Raw genomic sequence first — 19,420 nt, forward strand, 5'->3', positions numbered from 1 at the left:
TTGGTAGCTAGAAATGCCTCTGTTTTTTAGATACATTATTTTTCTTTGATTGCATAATAAACGGTTTCTTTTTTATGAATGACTTACATTTCCGGGTCAGATTTTGCAACCCTGAAAGTTCTCCAAACTGCTAATTAAATTGTATAGCCAAACCAGGGCCAGGATCTTTTCATGAAGCAGAAGAATAAGGGTCCTATGTGCTTGAGTGCTTTAAAAGGAGAGAATTGTATTTCTCTCAAGATTTTTTAATCTTTTCTCTACAACTTAGACAACCATTTCTTCTCACTCTCTGCAACTTTCCATTCCTTCTCTCACCCTACCCCGACTGTCAGCTATGAAACAGGACTTAATTCTGGTTAAAGCAGTTGGTTGGAATTTCTCCCACTATATCACATTTTTGGGCTTGGCTTAGCTTTTTAAGTTGAAATGGTGTAATGTTATTATAGTTACTCTAAAATTTTCCTTCTCTTGGAATGTTCTCTAACCTCTAAATTTACATGTAGTTAATATGCACAATCTGGCCTCGTTTTTAAGATCTTTTTTGATGTTATTACTCATCTTGTGTATAAATGTTTGTTGAGGGCCAGTATTTGTTGGCTTCCATGGGATTTATACAAGTTCCAAATAAGATGCTCAGTATGAATAGATTTAAGACTCTAGTATTTGAAACTCTAGAAGGAAAGATTTAAGAACTTTCTTTTTAGCATTATGAAAATCTATCATGCTTTTACAGAAAGGAAAACTATATCTCCTGTCATAAGACAGCGATCCTCTTTTGAAATACGAATACATTTCCATTTTCACTACTCATCCCATGCAATTCTTTGTCCATTTAGATCACTGAAGGAATTGGGATAAATGGAAGACATTGATTGCAATTGATAAAAGTGTAGTCACAAGAAACAACTAGGTCAAAATCGATTTTGAAAAGAATTAATATACTTTCAATTTATTGCAGGCACTATGAAGAAAGTAGATAACATGGCAGGAAATTATTGATTCTTTCTTCTCCTCCATACACTTGATCAAGTTTACCTGTTATCATTCTGGACTTTAGGTATTTAAGTAGTCCTTTTATTCTTGGGACATAATTATTTAATTCCATATCTCTTTCTCTCTATACCCCATTCTTTCCTCTCCAGTCAAACTACATTGGATTTGAGCAAATTTCAGCTTCACTATAGAAAAACTTATAAACAGTTACAGCTATCTAAAATGAAGAGGGTTGCATTAATAGTAGTGAGCATCCCAGGAAATAGTAAATTACTACTTTTAGTGGTGATATTAGAGAGATTTCTGTATTTTAAGTTCGATTTATTTTTTCTGCATTATAAATTTTACTGTGAGTCTTAAGAAAATAAGTCATCTATAGTCCCATTAAATTACATTTGACCCCAAATCCTTCTGAACATCTACCCTTAAGATTTGAAAACATTTATTCATAAAGATATGTGTTCCCTGATGTTCACTGCAGTACATGAAAACCACCAACCAGAAAAAGTTGAAAACCATATAATTTCACTCATATATAGCATATAAAACTGAAAGCAACAAACAAACAAGACAAACAAGCAAAAACTCAACAGACAAGTTTGGTGGTTACCAAAGGGAAATGGGGGAGGGGGTAGAGAGAGGTAGATAAGAGTAAAGGGGCTCAAATATATGGTGACGAAAGGAGATTTCACTTTGGATGGTGAATACATAATGCGATATACAGACGATGTATTATTGAATTATACACTTGAAACCTACATAATTTTATTAAGCAATGTCACCTCAATAAATTTAATAAAGAAAGAAAAGAATTAATCTACATTTTAATGTCTAACCAGTCTAGAATTGAAGACTTTTATACAACTATGTTATCAATAATGTTCTAGCAGCTAATTTGCTGATATTAAGTAGAACTTATTTTCATAAAAGTCTTTCCATTCTGCTCAATGACCAATTACTGACCACATACTCTTTGCACAACATAAGAGTAATAATAGAAATCTATTATATAAAGCATGCCAGTGACATACAGATTAAGTTAGAATAATTCCCTTCAGAGAAATATAAATGATAGGCTAATTCTCTTCTTCCCACAAGGGGTCAGGAAAGAGTATAATTTAACTTTTTATGCCATCTCTTCAGCTCTCCTTTTGAATTACTCTTTCATTTTCTATATCTTACTACTAAGATTTTCACATTGAAAAGAGCCCTCTGAATCATATTTCAAAATTTATTGTTTCACTGAATACTTTCTTAATATATTAGCAGCAAGTTGCATAATTATTTGTTGTCCTAAGACAAAATCCTATAGCAAGCTTAAAATAACTCTCCTGACCTAATTCAGCATCTCCTAAAAGCACTTCCAATGTGACAACATGAAGATTCAGAATAAAATATCCTTATAGAAGCAGCAAGAAAACAACACCAATGTGCCATGACCATGGGAGCATTTGGCACAAGGAGTATTTGAATAGCACTTTTGCTTCAAGATGGTATGTAACTTGTTTATTCAAAGGGACTCATTGCAGCTATCATTTCAGTTTACTAGTGACTTCTAGAATTCACATTTCTTTTATCCAAAATGTTTCAAAGATTTGACATATTGTATATGAAGTGGTGAGAATGCATATTTCTTTGGCTAGTAATTGTGCAATGTAACATTAAAAGATTTTAGTTATTCTTGATAAAATCAAAAGAAAAATTTTACAAATACCCTGTGCCTTAATATGTATTTAATTATTCTATTATAGTTAGATTGGTAATGTTTGTTTCCAATCGGGGATGCTTTTGTCTAGTAGTTCTCAATACATGTGCTGCCTAGAGATTTACAATATGTGAAGGATGTAATGAAAAAAACAATAAAACACAAATGTTTTACTTTTCTGCTTAATTTTGAGAGTTAGAGAAACTTGCCAGAAGTAAATTTATATTAACTGTATCTATTCCTTGATATTTAAAGAGAGAAGTGAAATGAGAGGAATCATCTCAGTTAAGTAGGATTACAAGGGAAATGTAATCTCTTCTACATGTTTTGTTAGCAAGTTAGAATTTTTACTTCACACTCTGTGCAAGTTTTAAATCCATTCGACATTTGTTTCTAATTATCAGCCATTACTCCTTTGTGATTATCAAACTTACATCTACCTTTGTTTTCTGAGTAAAAAATAACTGTTCACTTCTGAAGTTAACTGAATGCAATAAGATGTGATGAGATCAAATAATGATTTCATTGAGCACAGACAGGGACATGTACTCTAAAAGGGACAGATTGCAGGAAATTCCTTCAAACCCAAACAAAATCATTTTCCATTAAAAACCCTCTAAATTACTAAAGAATAAAACAAATATCAACACGCAGTGAGCAAGTTATTAAAAATAAAGAGAAATATAAATAATATAAAAATAAATATCTTCTTCAGAATGAGAAAAAAAAGATGCTCAATGAGCTCAGTAAACCTAACAAGAACAGATTTTAGCTAGCAACTTGAAGTTGCTGGTGTTTTTTGCACAGTTCAGATTCCCAAGGTTGATACAGTGCTCCCTCCCACAACTCTGACATGTATATAAACTCTGAGCTCTCCAAAGCCCACTGCCAGTTCTCTTCGTGGACTAACTGCAACAGAGAGACTAAAGATGGTTCCTTTCTTACCCATATTTTCTCTACTCTTGCTGGTTGTTGTTAACCCTGCAAATGCCAGCGGTCATTATGACAAGATTTTGGCTCATAGCCGTATCAGGGGCCGAGATCAGGGGTAAGTCAGTGGTTATAAATCTTTTTTCCCTCTGCCTTAGCTTTCTATATGTACAAGTATACATAAAGTTTTTTCTACTTATTACAGAGTAATAAGGAAAAAGAAACAGTGAGTGTTTTGTGATTTATATGTGTCTTAAACTTTAAAAATTATTGTCAAAATAACGTGTATAATTGCCTTTTTATGAATGGTATATAATTTTAATCTAATTAATAACATTTAACAGGACATTTCTTTATAATTCAGTTTACTTGTGTTTTTATTTCATTTTGAAAATGCAGAATGAGATTTACAAAACTGAAGAATCTATGGTTAAAAGCTCTCATGTAAACAGCTTTGAAATGTCTCGCATCATGTTAGGAAATTTTTATTTTAAGTTGCAATTTATATAAAAATTAAATAATGGGTAAGGTAACCAGTTCTCTGAAATTTTTGGAACATTTAAGAAAGGTTTTAAATTTACATTCTGTAAAATTGCAAAAACAATTTATATTTCCTAGGTTAAATTTAGCTATAATTTAGCACTTTTTAAAGATATTGGTCATAATTTAGTCTCTTAACTAATCATTTATAGTTTTTAAAAAATGTATTTTGGCACTTCTTAAGTCTTAGAGGAATTTTCATAATGCTCAAATCTTTGTCCTATGGTGCAAATAAGAATTCCATCTCTTTAGAGAGAGAGAGGAAAAAAAAAATTTAAAATTCTGGCAGAGGATGTTCTGATTTATTACTTCCATTTGAAAAAAAATATTATTTCTTTCTGCAGCCATGCCATTTAATTTTAGCACTCATTTATTTCGGTGATGACTTACATCCACTATTAGAGTATAATGTCTGTAGATATAGTAAAACTTTTGATCTCTGATTCCTCATTGTTCTAAGAGCTCTAAAGGCTCTCCACACCCAAAATGAGCATATTTGGTTTAAAAAGGGCCAATGGATTATTTGCTATTAAAAGTGATGAGACATTAAAACAAAATTATGGTAAACTTAATGCTGCTTTTATATTTCTATTAGGTTAATTTTTGGAACACTGACAATTTACTCTCACGAATGCATAATTTCTTCTCTCTTTCTTTTCCATAGACTTTAGTTTGTTTGATGTTAAGTAGGTTTGTATCAAGAATCAGATTTTTGCAAGACTAGAATCACATTCTTGAAAATCAAATCCACATGTTAACTGTTTTTGTTTTTTTTTTTTTAACCACTTGACTTTTAGGTACAAAAAACTAGTCGTTCATTGAGACAGTGACTCATTTTGTTTATCTTTCAGCCCAAATGTGTGTGCCCTTCAACAGATTTTAGGCACCAAAAAGAAATACTTGAGTACTTGTAGGAACTGGTATCAAGGTGCCATCTGTGGAAAGAAAACGTAAGTCTCAGCTTTTTCTTAATATGCCCATTCCAAAGGCAACACATGATATCTATGCGTTTCTTAGGGCTTACACTCCATTTTCCTTAAAAATACTCTCCAAATTTGAGCTTTAAAAAAATGTATCACATCCTTGAATAAAGAAATTATCCCTGCATTTCTGCATATACTAGTGGAACTCTCATTCCCGAACCTATGTATCATGGAGGTCCAAAGAAGGCAAATGTCATGGTAATGTGATCTAGTAAAGAGTCAGTGTGAAGGAGACTGTTATTTCTATTCCTGGTTTAGCTTCTTTTCTCTTAGGCAAGTCAATTAACCTCAATGCCTCAGTTTCCTCATTTCATAAAAAAAAAAAAAAATAGGCCAAAGGAACAAAATGATCTGAAATTGCAGGGTTTTTGAGGCACAAATTAATGTGCGCCTACAGTCGTTTGGACATTATCTAAAGTACTTGAATTTACCTCAGAGTTGTCATCAAAGTTTAAAATTGGAAAGGACTTATATTTCATCTCTTCGTTTAAACCAGTAATCCATTACAAACTGTCAGATGCCCAGGTGTCCACAAAGGTGATAAAGCCTACCACTATGTTTACTATTTCAATAACCAAAATGACAATCACTTTTTAACTTATGTATTTCACTGATTAATTTAAAATTGAAAATCATTTTTATTACTTGATATATATGCTTATTGGTTTAATCTGTCAATAAATATTAGTAGAAAAAATATAATTCTGGGCATGATGAGAACTATTCATGTGGTCCAAGTTTTCATTTTAAAATGAAAGACCTGAGTCACAGAATAAGTTACTAAGTCAAAAAGATTAAATGTGTTCTCCCCAATCAGGAAAACAGTGGAAATGGTTCCTCCTTGCTTCCTATTTAGACCCCAGGCACAGTGAGGGACATCTTGAGAGCTAGTGTACCACAAGGAGGACCTGCTTATCACATCATTATTAAATGTCAGTTACCCTAAATAGTATAGAAGGATTGGAAGATTGTTAGAAACTTATTCTTAATATTGGTACAAATAATAAATGTGGAGTTATTTAACCTCTTGCAGTCTTCATTTTCTTTACCTGTGAAATGTTGACTTAATACTTACAGAGTGTCTGAACGTAAATTGAATAGACAAATGTGAAATCACTAAACAACTAACTCACAATATCAAATTTTAACTTAAATTTTAACTATTTTAAACAAGTTACATATGTCGATGGGAAAAGGAGTTATGAGAAGATAGCTATAAAATCCATAGGATTATATTTATTTCCAAATAAGTAGGTATTGAAGGCATATAACTTTAGGTGGACTGTACCTCCCTATGGTAACCAAATCTAGGACATCACAGGACATTGCTGCCCGTTTCCACTTATTGGCTTAATAGAGTTTCAATGATGTTCATTTTTGACATGGGCATTAGTACTATTTGTGTGCAGACATGTGCTAGACTTGTGAGTCATTCATGCATTTACAATTACAATTACAAGTCAGTGGCTGCAATGATGCAGACCAGGCCCCGGCTGGGAACTCCAAGACTAAATTCTTCTCTTTGTTCTTTCTATTCATGGTTACCAAGAGGCATAATTGGAATGCATGATAACTACATAAGAGAAATATTTAGTGGAAATCTTTATTACATCCTTCCTGGAAGTTAAGAAGCGTGATATAATCTTACTTATCCATCCAAATATATTAGAGATGCCAAGGCTTGTCCAAAGCATAGGCCAAGACTTTTTCTTGCTTCTCATTAAAAAAAGCTTTTCCATTTTGAAGCCAAAAATATAACAATGTCTCTTTTGTTTAATTATATTGGCTTATTTCCCCTGAACAACTTCAGTTTTCACAAACACATTTACATCTATGCCCTGGAATAAATGTAAATAGTAGTTGCTAGTTTCAAATAACCAAAGAAATCAATATTGACAGAAAGAATGCCTAATTTACCATCTACTTTCAGTGGCTAAAATTTCCAATGATATCTTTAAGACTTTATGTCTTAGTTGAGAGAAATGTTTGTCTTCTGATTGAACAGTTGCTTGGAGATATAAGGAGAACAACTGGGCAGGTCTAATGAAAATCAAAATTTCGTAGATTTAAGGTATTTCTCAAAATATGTATTGGTCAAGTAATATAGAATTTTATAGACTTCCTTTTAAAGAGTGTCAGTGACATTTTCAGCTGGTATTTCCATGAGATTTTAAATACTACTCAAAAAATGAAGACAAATTTCCCACTTTCGTAGATGTATGTAGTAATTTTTTACTCTTGTTTGTTCTACCGACCATATGGGAACTTTTGAGTTTTGTGTAGCATAAATATTCTCCTGAAAAACTACTTTATCTGTTTTTAAAATATCAACTCAGATAACCATATTGCTTAACTATTAGCTGAAATTGCTGTTGATGTTTTTGAAATTCTATCCCATCTAGTATATTAATTCTCTACATTAAGACTGATCCCTGGGTTATAGAAATTTCTGTTACATTTTTGTTTTCCTCTTTTACTTACGTTTTTATTTCAAGTAAACTTTTTCAGTCATGAACTATAAAATATGTCTCATTTTCTTATTGTTTGCAGTATACGACAAAGTGAATGTGTAAGTAATTCTTAATCCCTTGACATCAAATATCCAACTGTTTATATGGAGACTATATAAATAAAGTTGTTTTGGGGTCTCCTATGTTTGAATATGTTTTAAAAAAATCCTATTTTTGAAATTATTTTCAAATTAGAGAACAATTTGAAATTAGCATTCTTACATAATTTTGTCTGTCATCTATCAACTATACTTAAGCCAGTATTTCATGTCAGAATTTTTTCTCATTCATGTTGTCATATTTTACTACATATAAATGTATATTCAAAAACAACATTACATTATACTTTTAAAATTTGCATTGAGAAAAAAGAGAAATAGGAATCCAAGATCATAAACAGGAGCACAAATCATAGACAAACAATTAATGGAGCTGGTTTCAATTCAAAAAGCTTATTTACTTTTGGTTAACTCTATAAGACCATTTCTTATATCACTAAAAATTCTACTTTTTGAAAATTAACCTTTTGCAATTTTTATCATACCAAGAAAAAGTTTTGTATGCTTATAACTTGTGATCTTTCTCATAAATATATTGAAATTAATTCACTTAAACTTCTGTAGCATAATTATCAAAACTAGATTAAAAGCTGGAAAGAAATATCTGGATGAGCTAATATATGTTTAATTACTATATTACAAGAAACTTAGTCCATAAGTAGGTACCTTAAGTGACATGACAAAATGATCTGTATTTCCTCTTACTTGTACTATTCTCTTTATTTCCAATTGACAACATTCATCTTCATATTTCTACTGAGAGGAAACAAAGCCTTCTGTAAAATTTTAATTAAAAATACTATCTATAATAGATCTTTAAAAAGTCTAGAAAAATGAAGATCAGGTATATAGTTAGTAAAGTGAAAAAATGGAAGAAATTATATAGATGACTTCAGGTTATTATTTTCTCACAAAATACAGTAAATTGGAGAGCTATTTTGGATATATCTTTATTTGCTTAAATTTTCTGGTCTGTTACCTTAATTAATTATTGCCTATATATAATTTAACATACTTTGTTAACTTTGAATGGAGTAGCATCTTTTGAACATTTTATTCTCGTAACTTCAAGCAAACATTTAAATTTAGTTTTTTCAAACTTTACAAAATAGAAGATTTTAAAAGTTTTCTTTAATATGACCAAATGAAAACTTTATTGGCAATTGAAAACAAAAATGGCATTCTTTTAGTTAGCAATGAGATAGCTTTTATTGATCAGAATGGCAAAATTCATTTCCTGATGTTTCTAGTTTTTAATAACTTTATGCTAATAAACGTTTTTACCTATTTATAATTTACAAAATGATTTTCAAATCGAATTTTGAGATTCACAACCACCCTATGAATAGGCATTATAGCTTTGTAAAATAACTTGCTCAAGGTCACACATCTGCCAAATAGTGGAACTGGGAACCAAACTCTATTGTTCTGTCTCAAGATCTTAGAATTTTCCACAATGCCGTAAGGCTATAGTTAAAAATCAAATCAATATAAATACCTCGGTGTCAGAAAAAAGAAACGATTTCTAGATTCTTAAATATTCATGGCAATAGGTGATATGCTTTATTAAATTTGTGTCAAAATGTATTTTATGTAGTTCTCCATTTTAATATTAATTTTCTCCCAACATACAGGACTGTGTTATATGAATGTTGCCCTGGTTATATGAGAATGGAAGGAATGAAAGGCTGCCCAGCAGGTAAAATTTCAATTATTGAATAAAATGAGGAACTTGTGTGAGGAAAAAGTTTGAGGTAGCTTTTAGAGGAGCCATTTGTGTGTGTATGTGTGTGTGTGTGTGTGTGTTTAACATCATAATAAGGCCTACATATACTCTCATTCATGTTAATTATGAATTTATCATGGTGATAAAGTATTAAAATATACTTCTCACGCACTGAATGCTGAACAATACAACAGAAACTCAGTCATAAATTTAAATTAGTTCAGCTTTCCTTCATGAACAAAAATTCCCTCTACAAAAATCCCTTTCTTTGAATTTGACTAGAAACATGTAGCTGATTACTGGGCAAGGCATCATCTTTTCTAATTGAACAGTTCTGATTTTACAATGTTCTTCATATTGGAAGTTGGTTTCCTATAACTCTGCAAACTAGAGAAAAAATAGTTCATCTATTTCCTCTTTGAAATGACAGCAATTCTGATATTTAACACCGATCATCACACCCTTCCTCCAGCTACTCTCTCTTCCCCAACAGAATCATCTCTTCTCTGGGCTAGTCATCCTCACTTCCTATGAAGTTACAGAGACTTTGGAGCCTCACTGTCATGGACACCAACCCATAAAAATCTTCTAGTTCAGTCATCTTTTTTTCTGATTGTGATCCCAGACTGGTGTTTACAATTCATGTGGGTCTAAGCAGCTGAGAGAATATTAAGACAAATACCTCCATTTTGGTTAATGTCATTGGTTACAAAGTCATATCATTAGCTCATACTGAATTTGTAGTCAATTAATATTGATTATAGTAAACTTAAGCATGGAACTTACATAGAACCCTGTTACATTTAACCTGTTAATTTTGATTCATTTTCCCTATCTTGTTGGGTTCTTTCTCAATCCTGATTTTATAATTTAAAATATTAATTATATTACTTATTCCTGTTATATTCACAAATGTAATAAACATTTCTTCTATGATATTGTCCAAATCAGACTAATTTTCAAATAAGATAGGATTATAAAATATAAGTGCCTGAACCAAACTTCAGATTGACATTCATGTATTAGTTTTCTTCTGAAGTTCAGGAAAACTGTTCTGGAAGTGTTAGATACTTTGATCTATTTCCTTCCTGAGGTCATAATGAAGAGAAGGAGGTCTATCTATTTCTTTTAAGAGACCGACATCTATAAAAATTATATCCCTATATCTAACAATATCATATTATTTAGGAACTTTAAGCCAATGTGAAAGAAAATACTACCTTTGCTGTGAAATAACCAGAGATATTTACTGATAATTACAATTGAGCTATTATTGACATAGAAAGATTGACACCCAAATAGACTAAATGTTGAACAAGGATGACAATTTAAAATTTATTTTCCCTCAACACAAAGGATATATGAAACAAGTTTTCAATAGTATTTCATTACTTAGCATCAAAATGCAATTTTCATATAAAGTCGATGACTCATAATTTTATTGTTAAAATTATCAGTTCTTTGTATTGGGGAATTAGTGTAATGTGTAAATGAGTGTGAAATAATATTCTTGAAATAAAATCTTAAATATTTATTCATTACTTTATTATTTCAGTTATGCCTATTGACCATGTTTATGGTACTCTGGGCATTGTGGGAGCCACCACAACACAGCACTATTCCGATGTCTCAAAACTGAGGGAAGAGATAGAAGGAAAGGGATCATTCACTTACTTCGCACCAAGTAATGAAGCTTGGGACAACTTGGATTCTGTAATTAATTATTTTTTAATATAATTATTTTTGATGTTATTGTTATTTTATTTTAATTACCTTATTAAGTTGAAAAATAATAGAAATTTTATATCTTTCTATTATACATATGTGAAAATACATGAAAGGATAAGTTATTGAGGGTAAAGAGTAAATTATTGTAATATGTGCATAAATGAAGTAACTTCATTTTTGATTGTGAGAAAATATGTGTAATTTTAGATAACATATCTAATAAAATGTTAACTTAAGAAGCCTAGTGGAATTTAAAATTTATTATAAAGTGTATTAGTATTTTAATTATATGTAAACACATATGGACATTCAGGGATTGACAGATGTATAAATACATGTGTGGATATTTAAATGAAGTGTTGTAAATAATGCATTTGATTTTTCAGACTTTTTGTGCATAGTACTACATTATGACTCAATTTCCAAGTCTGTAAAGCAAGTATAGAAATATATTCCTATTTTGTACTTGATATGAAGATGCACTGATAATCACTACTAAAGTTGAATAATATTTAGTAAAACTTAGGTAGATTCTTCTAAATATTATCTTACTACATTAATTGTGTGGTTAACTGTTCTCATTATAGAACTCTCTCTCTCTTTCATCTGGTTACCTTTGACCACATCTCTAACCACTTTTCTGGTTTCTTTTGTTGACTCTTCTTCCTTACCTTAAGAATGTGTCTTATTAAAGTCTGCAGGAAGAGACTTTGCTCTTTATATTTTCTGATAGCTTCAGCTATCACTTTAGTGCATATAATCATGAAATCTTTCTTGTACTTGCTTTCCTTGGAACCCCAAGAGACTATTAATATCCATCTTAATATTTCTACTTGGATATACCATTAATTGAAAAGGTATCTAAAATTTATGCCACCCTCTTTCTCCCCATAATTGCTTTTCAGCTGCCTTTTCCCCGTAATTGGCAATAGTAACCTCAGTCTTCAGATTTGAAAATTGTGAGTCATCCTTAACTCCTCTCTCTCCGGTTCTTACAAACTAACTCTTAATCCCCCATATGCCATGTTTTACCCTCCTAATACCCTCATTTCTGCCATGCATTACCTCTGTATTAAACTTCTTAAAGCCCAGTCTAAATGTTATATTTCAGTGCCACAAAATTTTTAATAGTTTCCCACTGCCAGTTTCATTTATGCTTTACTCGGGCATTAAAGTCTTACCTGTTATTGCCTACATACTTTTATATATTGTTTTTTAAATATTATCTGAGAGACATGAAAGTATGTACTAACCACATTGGACAACTTATGTTCTCCTAATATTCATCCTTTGTCAGCAACTGGACTTAGAATGATCATTACACCATTTCTATCCTATCTACCCTTCAAAACCTATCTCCAAACCTTGAATAGCTGGCTTTCCTCATTTAACCCCTGAAAACATTTTTACTCCTTCTGGCCTTTATCTTACTGTTTATTTTTACATGCCTTTATATAAGTACCTTAAAGGGAGAAACTTCAACTGACCATTGTATTTTCCATAGCACTGTGTATAGTATGATATAATATATGCTATTGGGTAAATAAAAAAGTACGGAATGGTTGAATTCTTAAATTTGTTTTTGAATAAACAAAATCCTTGATTAAATGAAAATGTACATACAAATATAGTACTTTCTGTTTTGTTTACCACTCAAAATAATTTTTAAAAATTTCATATCCTCCTAAGCTTTTATATTGAGATTGTCTCTTTCTCAATATATTCATTTAAAATACTTATTTTTGTAAAAGTACCCAAAAATTCAGGATCCTTAACTGAGTACCTGAACTTACAAAATTCCTTAATCAATTGATACAATGTAATTTAAGTTATTTATGCCAATTTGGTTTGCCGAGCTAAACAATGTAATAACAAGAGATGAGAAACAGTATAATTGTAAGAATATTAATAATGAACAATAAAATAAACGTCTGTCATTTTAATTTTTTCTAGGATATTCGTAGAGGCTTGGAGAGCAATGTAAATGTTGAATTATTGAATGCTTTACATAGCCATATGGTTAATAAGAGAATGTTAACCAAAGACTTAAAAAATGGCATGATTGTTCCTTCAATGTACAACAATTTGGGGCTTTTCATTAACCATTATCCTAATGGGGTAAGTTTCATTAATAAACAGTACACTTCTGAGTAATAGTGCCCTTAATTTTTTTCTGTACTTTTTATATAATATTCACAGAAATAATAAAAGTTAGTGAATATAAGTGCCATATCATGACTTTCTCCACATTTAAGGCATGCAAATTTCTGATTAAGTGACTGACTTATACTCAAGGGTGATTATGAGGAAGAAATTAAATTGACAGTTTATTGACAGTAGACTTGGATGTTCTAATAAAGTACTTGATGTGTTTAAAAATATAATACAGAAAAAAATTAAAAATATAATATCGAAAAGAATAATAAATAAGAATGTAGCAGAGAGTTTATCAAAAAATAATTGGAGAATAAGTATTCCTGTATTCACCTTCTGTTTACTATATCGATTTAGATTTTTGTGTAGATAAGAGTCTTTGCACAAAGCTTACAAGTTCATAGGGCTCTTTCAACAGTCAAATTTTCAGAGACAAGAAAGGTCACTGATGAAGCAATATTTAGAAAATTACTAGAACAGAACCAATTATATTAATGCAACAATTATTTGTTTTTCTCTCTCAGAAATTATTTTCAGACTATTTAGACCTTTATGTAATTCACTGATCTATATTAGAAATAGTTGATTACTACCTCAAAAAAAGAAAAGAATAAAAGTAATAATTCAAATTAAAAAATGTTTTGCCTTTTGTTTTATGATATGTTAAATGTAACTGAACTTGAGTTCTCTACTCAAGTTCTCTACTCAAGTTTTAGACATAACAATATGAAACTCTTCATTCTCAGTATTTAAATTCAGAATTTTGATTTCTTCACTGATACTTTTACTAGCATAAATGAAAAATAGTCAGTAGGCTTGCTGTGTCAGTGGTCAGTGGATAGCTCTGATTCTTGCAGTTTGGTTTTCTCAAATAATTATAGGTTGTCACTGTTAACTGTGCTCGAATCATTCATGGGAACCAGATTGCAACAAATGGTGTTGTACACGTCATTGACCGTGTCCTTACACAAATTGGTACCTCAATCCAAGACTTCATTGAAGCAGAAGATGATCTCTCATCTTTCAGGGTAAGTACAAGAAGTAACAGTAGATCACGTTGGATCATTGAAATCCCCTCACTGTTCCTGCCGAAATCTAAAAACAATAAAAAATGCTGTTAAATCTGGCAGAAATATAACAAATATATTTCTTAAAATGAGACTTTTCATTTCAGACAAAAGAAATCATCTCATATGAAATAGTAATATTTATGTGGACAATATAGATAAAGAATGGTTAACTATGTGACTGCAGTCTATTTAGTGTATTTAGAATGTGTCCATCACAGTTGTTATAGGTACTGCTGGATATTGCTACAGTCATACAAACAATGGCAAAATTTTCATTCTTATAAACATAGTTCAAGGAGAGTTGGAAAAACTACAATTGGTGTCTCAAAAAGTAATGTCTTAAAGATCTAACAAGAGCAAACTTTAATAATTTTCTATAAAATGGGCTCCTTCGTGTCAGACTAAGTAAAGTGTGTTATAATTTTCTTTTCAATTTGCAATGTGCAAGCCTCTGAAAAGCACATTTTTGTTTCAGGCAGCTGCCATCACTTCTGATATATTGGAAGCCCTTGGAAGAGATGGTCACTTCACACTCTTTGCTCCCACCAATGAGGCTTTTGAGAAACTTCCACGGGGTGTCCTAGAAAGGATCATGGGAGACAAAGTAGCTTCTGAAGGTACAAAAACACCTTTCTCTATGAGAATCTTCCCAGAATACAAGAAGAAAATGAACTAAAGCAAAACAAAACAAAACAAAAACAAAAAACAAGATTGTCATGCTAATATTATCAGCTTTGATAAACAAAGAGAAAGAAAAGCATTTCTGAGGTGGACTATAAAAATCTTAAATACCAAAGTCTTTGAAAGAGTATGCAAAGTAATTAAATAACTAATTTAATAATTAATTAAATTAAATTAATTAATAATTAATCAAATTAATTATTTAATTAATACTCTTTCAAAGAGTATGCAGAGCAATTAAGTAATTAATTTAATAATTAATTAAAGTAATTAAAATAAGAATTTCCTAAAGATCACATTTTTGCACTGCTTTCAAGTAAATAAATAGCAACATTAAAAAGGATTAGCAAATGTTAAAATGAAATATTAGATCAACAAATTTTAATATCATATACATATTATGAAATGCTCTTAATTCTAAATTTATGCTAAAAGATATACTAAGTTGAGAAAAATTGCATGGTTCTCTTGGGCCATTACTTATTGATACACAGAGTTTTTAAAGTAGATTTTACATGGTAACTAATACATTTCATTTACTCAAACTATCCCAAAACATATTGAACCAATTTAAGATAGAAATTTTGAAGATACAGACATAGATATAATTTGATTGTCTTATATCCCTGCAGATGTTCTTCAAGAAATTATCTATATTGTGGCTACATTCTATATGTTGTCTTTAAAAATTGATTTGTTATTCAGCCTTTATTAACCTCTTTATGAATTATGTACAGCTATTCTATTAACAGTGTCTAATGCAACATACTGCTTGGGTGTTTTGGAAAGATAGTACTAGAAATATCTTTATAGGCATTCTGAGTGGAACAATTCTTTTTTACTTTCACATCAGAAATTACTTTTTTATGTTAGTGGGAATTTGATCTAACATTTTTCTAGTACTACACAAATCATTTCATGCAACTGATTTTCCCTTCTTACTCCCTACTTAACCGACCCTTTTCTGCAATATAGTTGATTAAAAAAAAATAATAAAAATAAAAAATAAATAAAAAAACCAAGAACTTAGAATTTAAAAACTTTCGGTAAATCCTTAGGTCTTACTTATGTATTATATTTGTTAGGAGTAATTAGTTCCACAGTGAAACATGGCTTTAAGGGTAAAATGCTTTTTTCTCTTGATATGAATGCTCGCTCTCTTTATTTTGTCTTCTAGCTCTCATGAAGTATCACATTTTAAACACTCTGCAGTGTTCTGAAGCTATTATGGGAGGAGCAGTCTTTGAGACTCTGGAGGGAAACACAGTTGAGATAGGATGTGATGGTGATAGCATAACAGTAAATGGAATCAAAATGGTGAACAAAAAAGATATTGTTACAAACAATGGTGTTATCCATTTGATTGATCAAGTCCTGATTCCTGATTCTGGTAAGCAACAGTTTCATTTTCTTCTACTTTTTTTTTTTATCAGTTATGATGCCTCAAGAGTAAGTCCATGAAAAATGAGTGTGTAATATAAGGAAGGATATGTGAAGCACAAACACAAAGTAAATAGGGAGGTGAGTGATAAGTTTGTGTTCGTGTCATCATTGGCATTTCATACATGATACCTTGGTTTTCTAGGTATACTGTTTATAAAAGTTCTCACACAACCAGTTTTCTGGAAAATATAAAGAAATATATAACCAAATAGTCAGCTTCATATAAATGAAAGAGCTATAGTGCTCAGATTAGAGTCAAGAGGTGAGCAATAGAAAATTAAAGAAAACAGAAACTAAGAAGACAGAAAGATATTTTCCTTCTGAAATGTTTTGTGGTTATCAACCCCCAAAAAGAGAAGCTGGAATTCTTATTAGGGAAAAGCAGGATGTCTTATCACATTGTCAGCAAACAGCTTATAGAAAACAGCCAAGAATTGATTTACTAATTTCATGATGATGATAATAACAATGATGACATTTGGGGGATGGCAATGGTTTATTTTACAGCCAAACAAGTTATTGAGCTGGCTGGAAATCAGCAAACCACTTTCACAGACCTCATGGCCCAGTTAGGTTTGGCATCTTCTCTGAGACCAGATGGAGAATATACTTTGCTGGCACCTGTGAATAATGCATTTTCTGGTACGTACTGGACACTGTCATTCTTGCCCTCCCTTCCCCCAACCAAACACACCCTTTTACTTCACCATGATTGTCTGCAATAAGAAACAACAGACATTTTACAAGGTTTTGATTAGTTTCTGCATTGGCTACACACAAGATATTAGCACTATGTAGTCTCTATTAAAATGTCCTTTATTACAAAACATTTCATTATAATAGATAATAGCTTGTAGGGAGTGAAAGTTTGTGGTAAGGGATATTCACTTATTCTCTAAATATAACCATATTTCCAACACACATTACGATTCCTAAGAAAAATAAATTTGATTTCTTTATTTAACACTAACACAAAAATATTTAGGAATAAATAGATATATTTTGCATTTTAGAATTTGACAAGATGTTAGATTATAAATTAATAAAAACAAGGAAATATATACTTCCATATTAAGATGTAAACTATTATTATAAGTATTTTACCTAGTAACTGTTCTTCAAGGACAGTGTTTACAGTGTTTAGATTAATGCTATCTGCTACTTTTTCCAGAAAAGTGATTTCGCAGACATATTTAAAACATTAGCTTAATTTAATAATTAAATAAACAAATAAGCATTACCTTTTTTGCATATTTTCAAATACTAAATTGTGATATAGAAATTATTAATAAAAAATTCAAATTCCTAGAAATGTTTTTCTTCTTTGAACTAACAATGTCCATATGTTAACCCACCTTTAAGAGGTTGTGTGATTTGATTTTTCTCAGTAATAAAGATAAATTTACAAATGATTCATTGGTAGTCTTTCATGTGACTAACGGATATCAAATTCTCAGAAAACGTTTTGACCAGCATTAGAGTTGAACTTTAACCGTAGACCACGTAAAACTATGTAGCCCTCACAGAAATGAAACCCATAGTTTGGACTGCTTGGAATCATGTTATAGTCAATTGATGAAATAGCTCATAGAGTTTCTATTGGTGCATAGAATTCATTGCCTTCAACACTTAGTTGAGTCATATATGAGTGTTGAATCCATAATATCAATAGTATTGAATTATTTATTTTCATAGTTTTCTCTTACCAGGAGAAACTTAAATGCTTTCTACATAAAATCATCTTTTTCTTTAAAAATTTATTTATAGATGATACTCTGAGCATGGATCAGCGCCTTCTTAAATTAATTCTGCAGAATCACATACTGAAAGTAAAAGTTGGCCTTAACGAGCTTTACAATGGACAAAAACTCGAAACCATTGGAGGCAAACAGCTCAGAGTCTTCGTGTATCGTACAGTAAGTGAATCAGAAAAATAGAAAATATCCACATTGGCCTAAGTGTCAAATGACATGCATTTGTGAAAGTGTTGTTACAACAATTGTTTCTCAGAATTATTATGTGATTTTAATGATAAATATGCATAAGAAGATCAGGTAGCTGAGCAACATGTATGAAAAGACTGAGAAATTACACAAAAAGTATTATATATTAATAAGTCGGGAAATTTGGTGACAGCAGAAAATTTGCATTATAAAGTTATTATAAATAACTTTATGTTCTAAAGCATTAATTATTTCAATTCCAGAAGCTGCTAAAACTCCTATAAAATAAGCTTTCTAAAAATTCAAGGATAGTTTGTATACAAATTAGTTTCAGTTATATAACATAGTGATTCAATATTTATATACCTTACAATGTGAACACCACACTAGATCTAGTAATCATCTGTCACCATGCAAACTTATCACAATATTATTGATTATATTCCTCTTCACATTTTTCACTCATCTCCCAACCCCACCTATATCTGGAAACCATCAGTTTGATTCCTGTTTCTATTAGTCTGTTTTTGTTTTGTTTTATGTGTTCTGTTTTTGCTTTATAATCCACATGTAATTAAAACCATATGGCATTTATCTTTCTCTTTCTGACTTATTTTACTTAGTATAATACTCTCTAACACTATCCAGGTTGTCAAAAATAGCAAGATTTCATTATTTTATTGCTGAATATTATTTTATTGTATATATACACTACATCTTCTTTATCTACTTACCTATTGATGGACACCTTCCATATTTTGGTTATTATAAATAATGCTGCAATGAACTAAGGAGATATATATATATAGAGAGAGAGAGAGAGACAGAGAGAGAGAGAGACAGAGAGAGAGAGAGACAGAGAGAGAAAAGAGAAGAGAGAAGAGAGAAAATGGAAGAGGAGAAGAGAGGAGAGGAGAAGAGAGAAAATATAGATATATCTTTTCAAATTAGCATT

The 19,420-nt window shown here is 30.7% G+C and overlaps 1 protein-coding gene across 8 annotated transcripts in view; it reads left to right on the forward strand.

The window, feature by feature from the left end:
* Positions 1-3,622: 3,622 nt before the first annotated feature.
* Positions 3,623-19,420, forward strand: part of POSTN (periostin) — a 34,073-nt gene continuing 18,275 nt past the window's right edge. For all 8 annotated transcript variants that reach the window (XM_006915793.3, XM_025049522.1, XM_006915794.3 and 5 more), the window contains exons 1-10: positions 3,623-3,746; positions 5,020-5,118; positions 9,355-9,419; positions 11,002-11,159; positions 13,128-13,292; positions 14,210-14,356; positions 14,874-15,015; positions 16,257-16,469; positions 17,030-17,164; positions 18,290-18,438. In XM_006915793.3, coding sequence (XP_006915855.1) covers positions 3,628-3,746; positions 5,020-5,118; positions 9,355-9,419; positions 11,002-11,159; positions 13,128-13,292; positions 14,210-14,356; positions 14,874-15,015; positions 16,257-16,469; positions 17,030-17,164; positions 18,290-18,438 — 1,392 coding nt within the window. In that variant the 5' untranslated portion in view covers positions 3,623-3,627. The remainder of the gene's footprint in view (positions 3,747-5,019; positions 5,119-9,354; positions 9,420-11,001; positions 11,160-13,127; positions 13,293-14,209; positions 14,357-14,873; positions 15,016-16,256; positions 16,470-17,029; positions 17,165-18,289; positions 18,439-19,420) is intronic.

This window comes from Pteropus alecto, unplaced genomic scaffold (assembly GCF_000325575.1).
Source record: "Pteropus alecto unplaced genomic scaffold, ASM32557v1 scaffold16, whole genome shotgun sequence".
Taxonomy (NCBI): domain Eukaryota; kingdom Metazoa; phylum Chordata; class Mammalia; order Chiroptera; family Pteropodidae; genus Pteropus; species Pteropus alecto.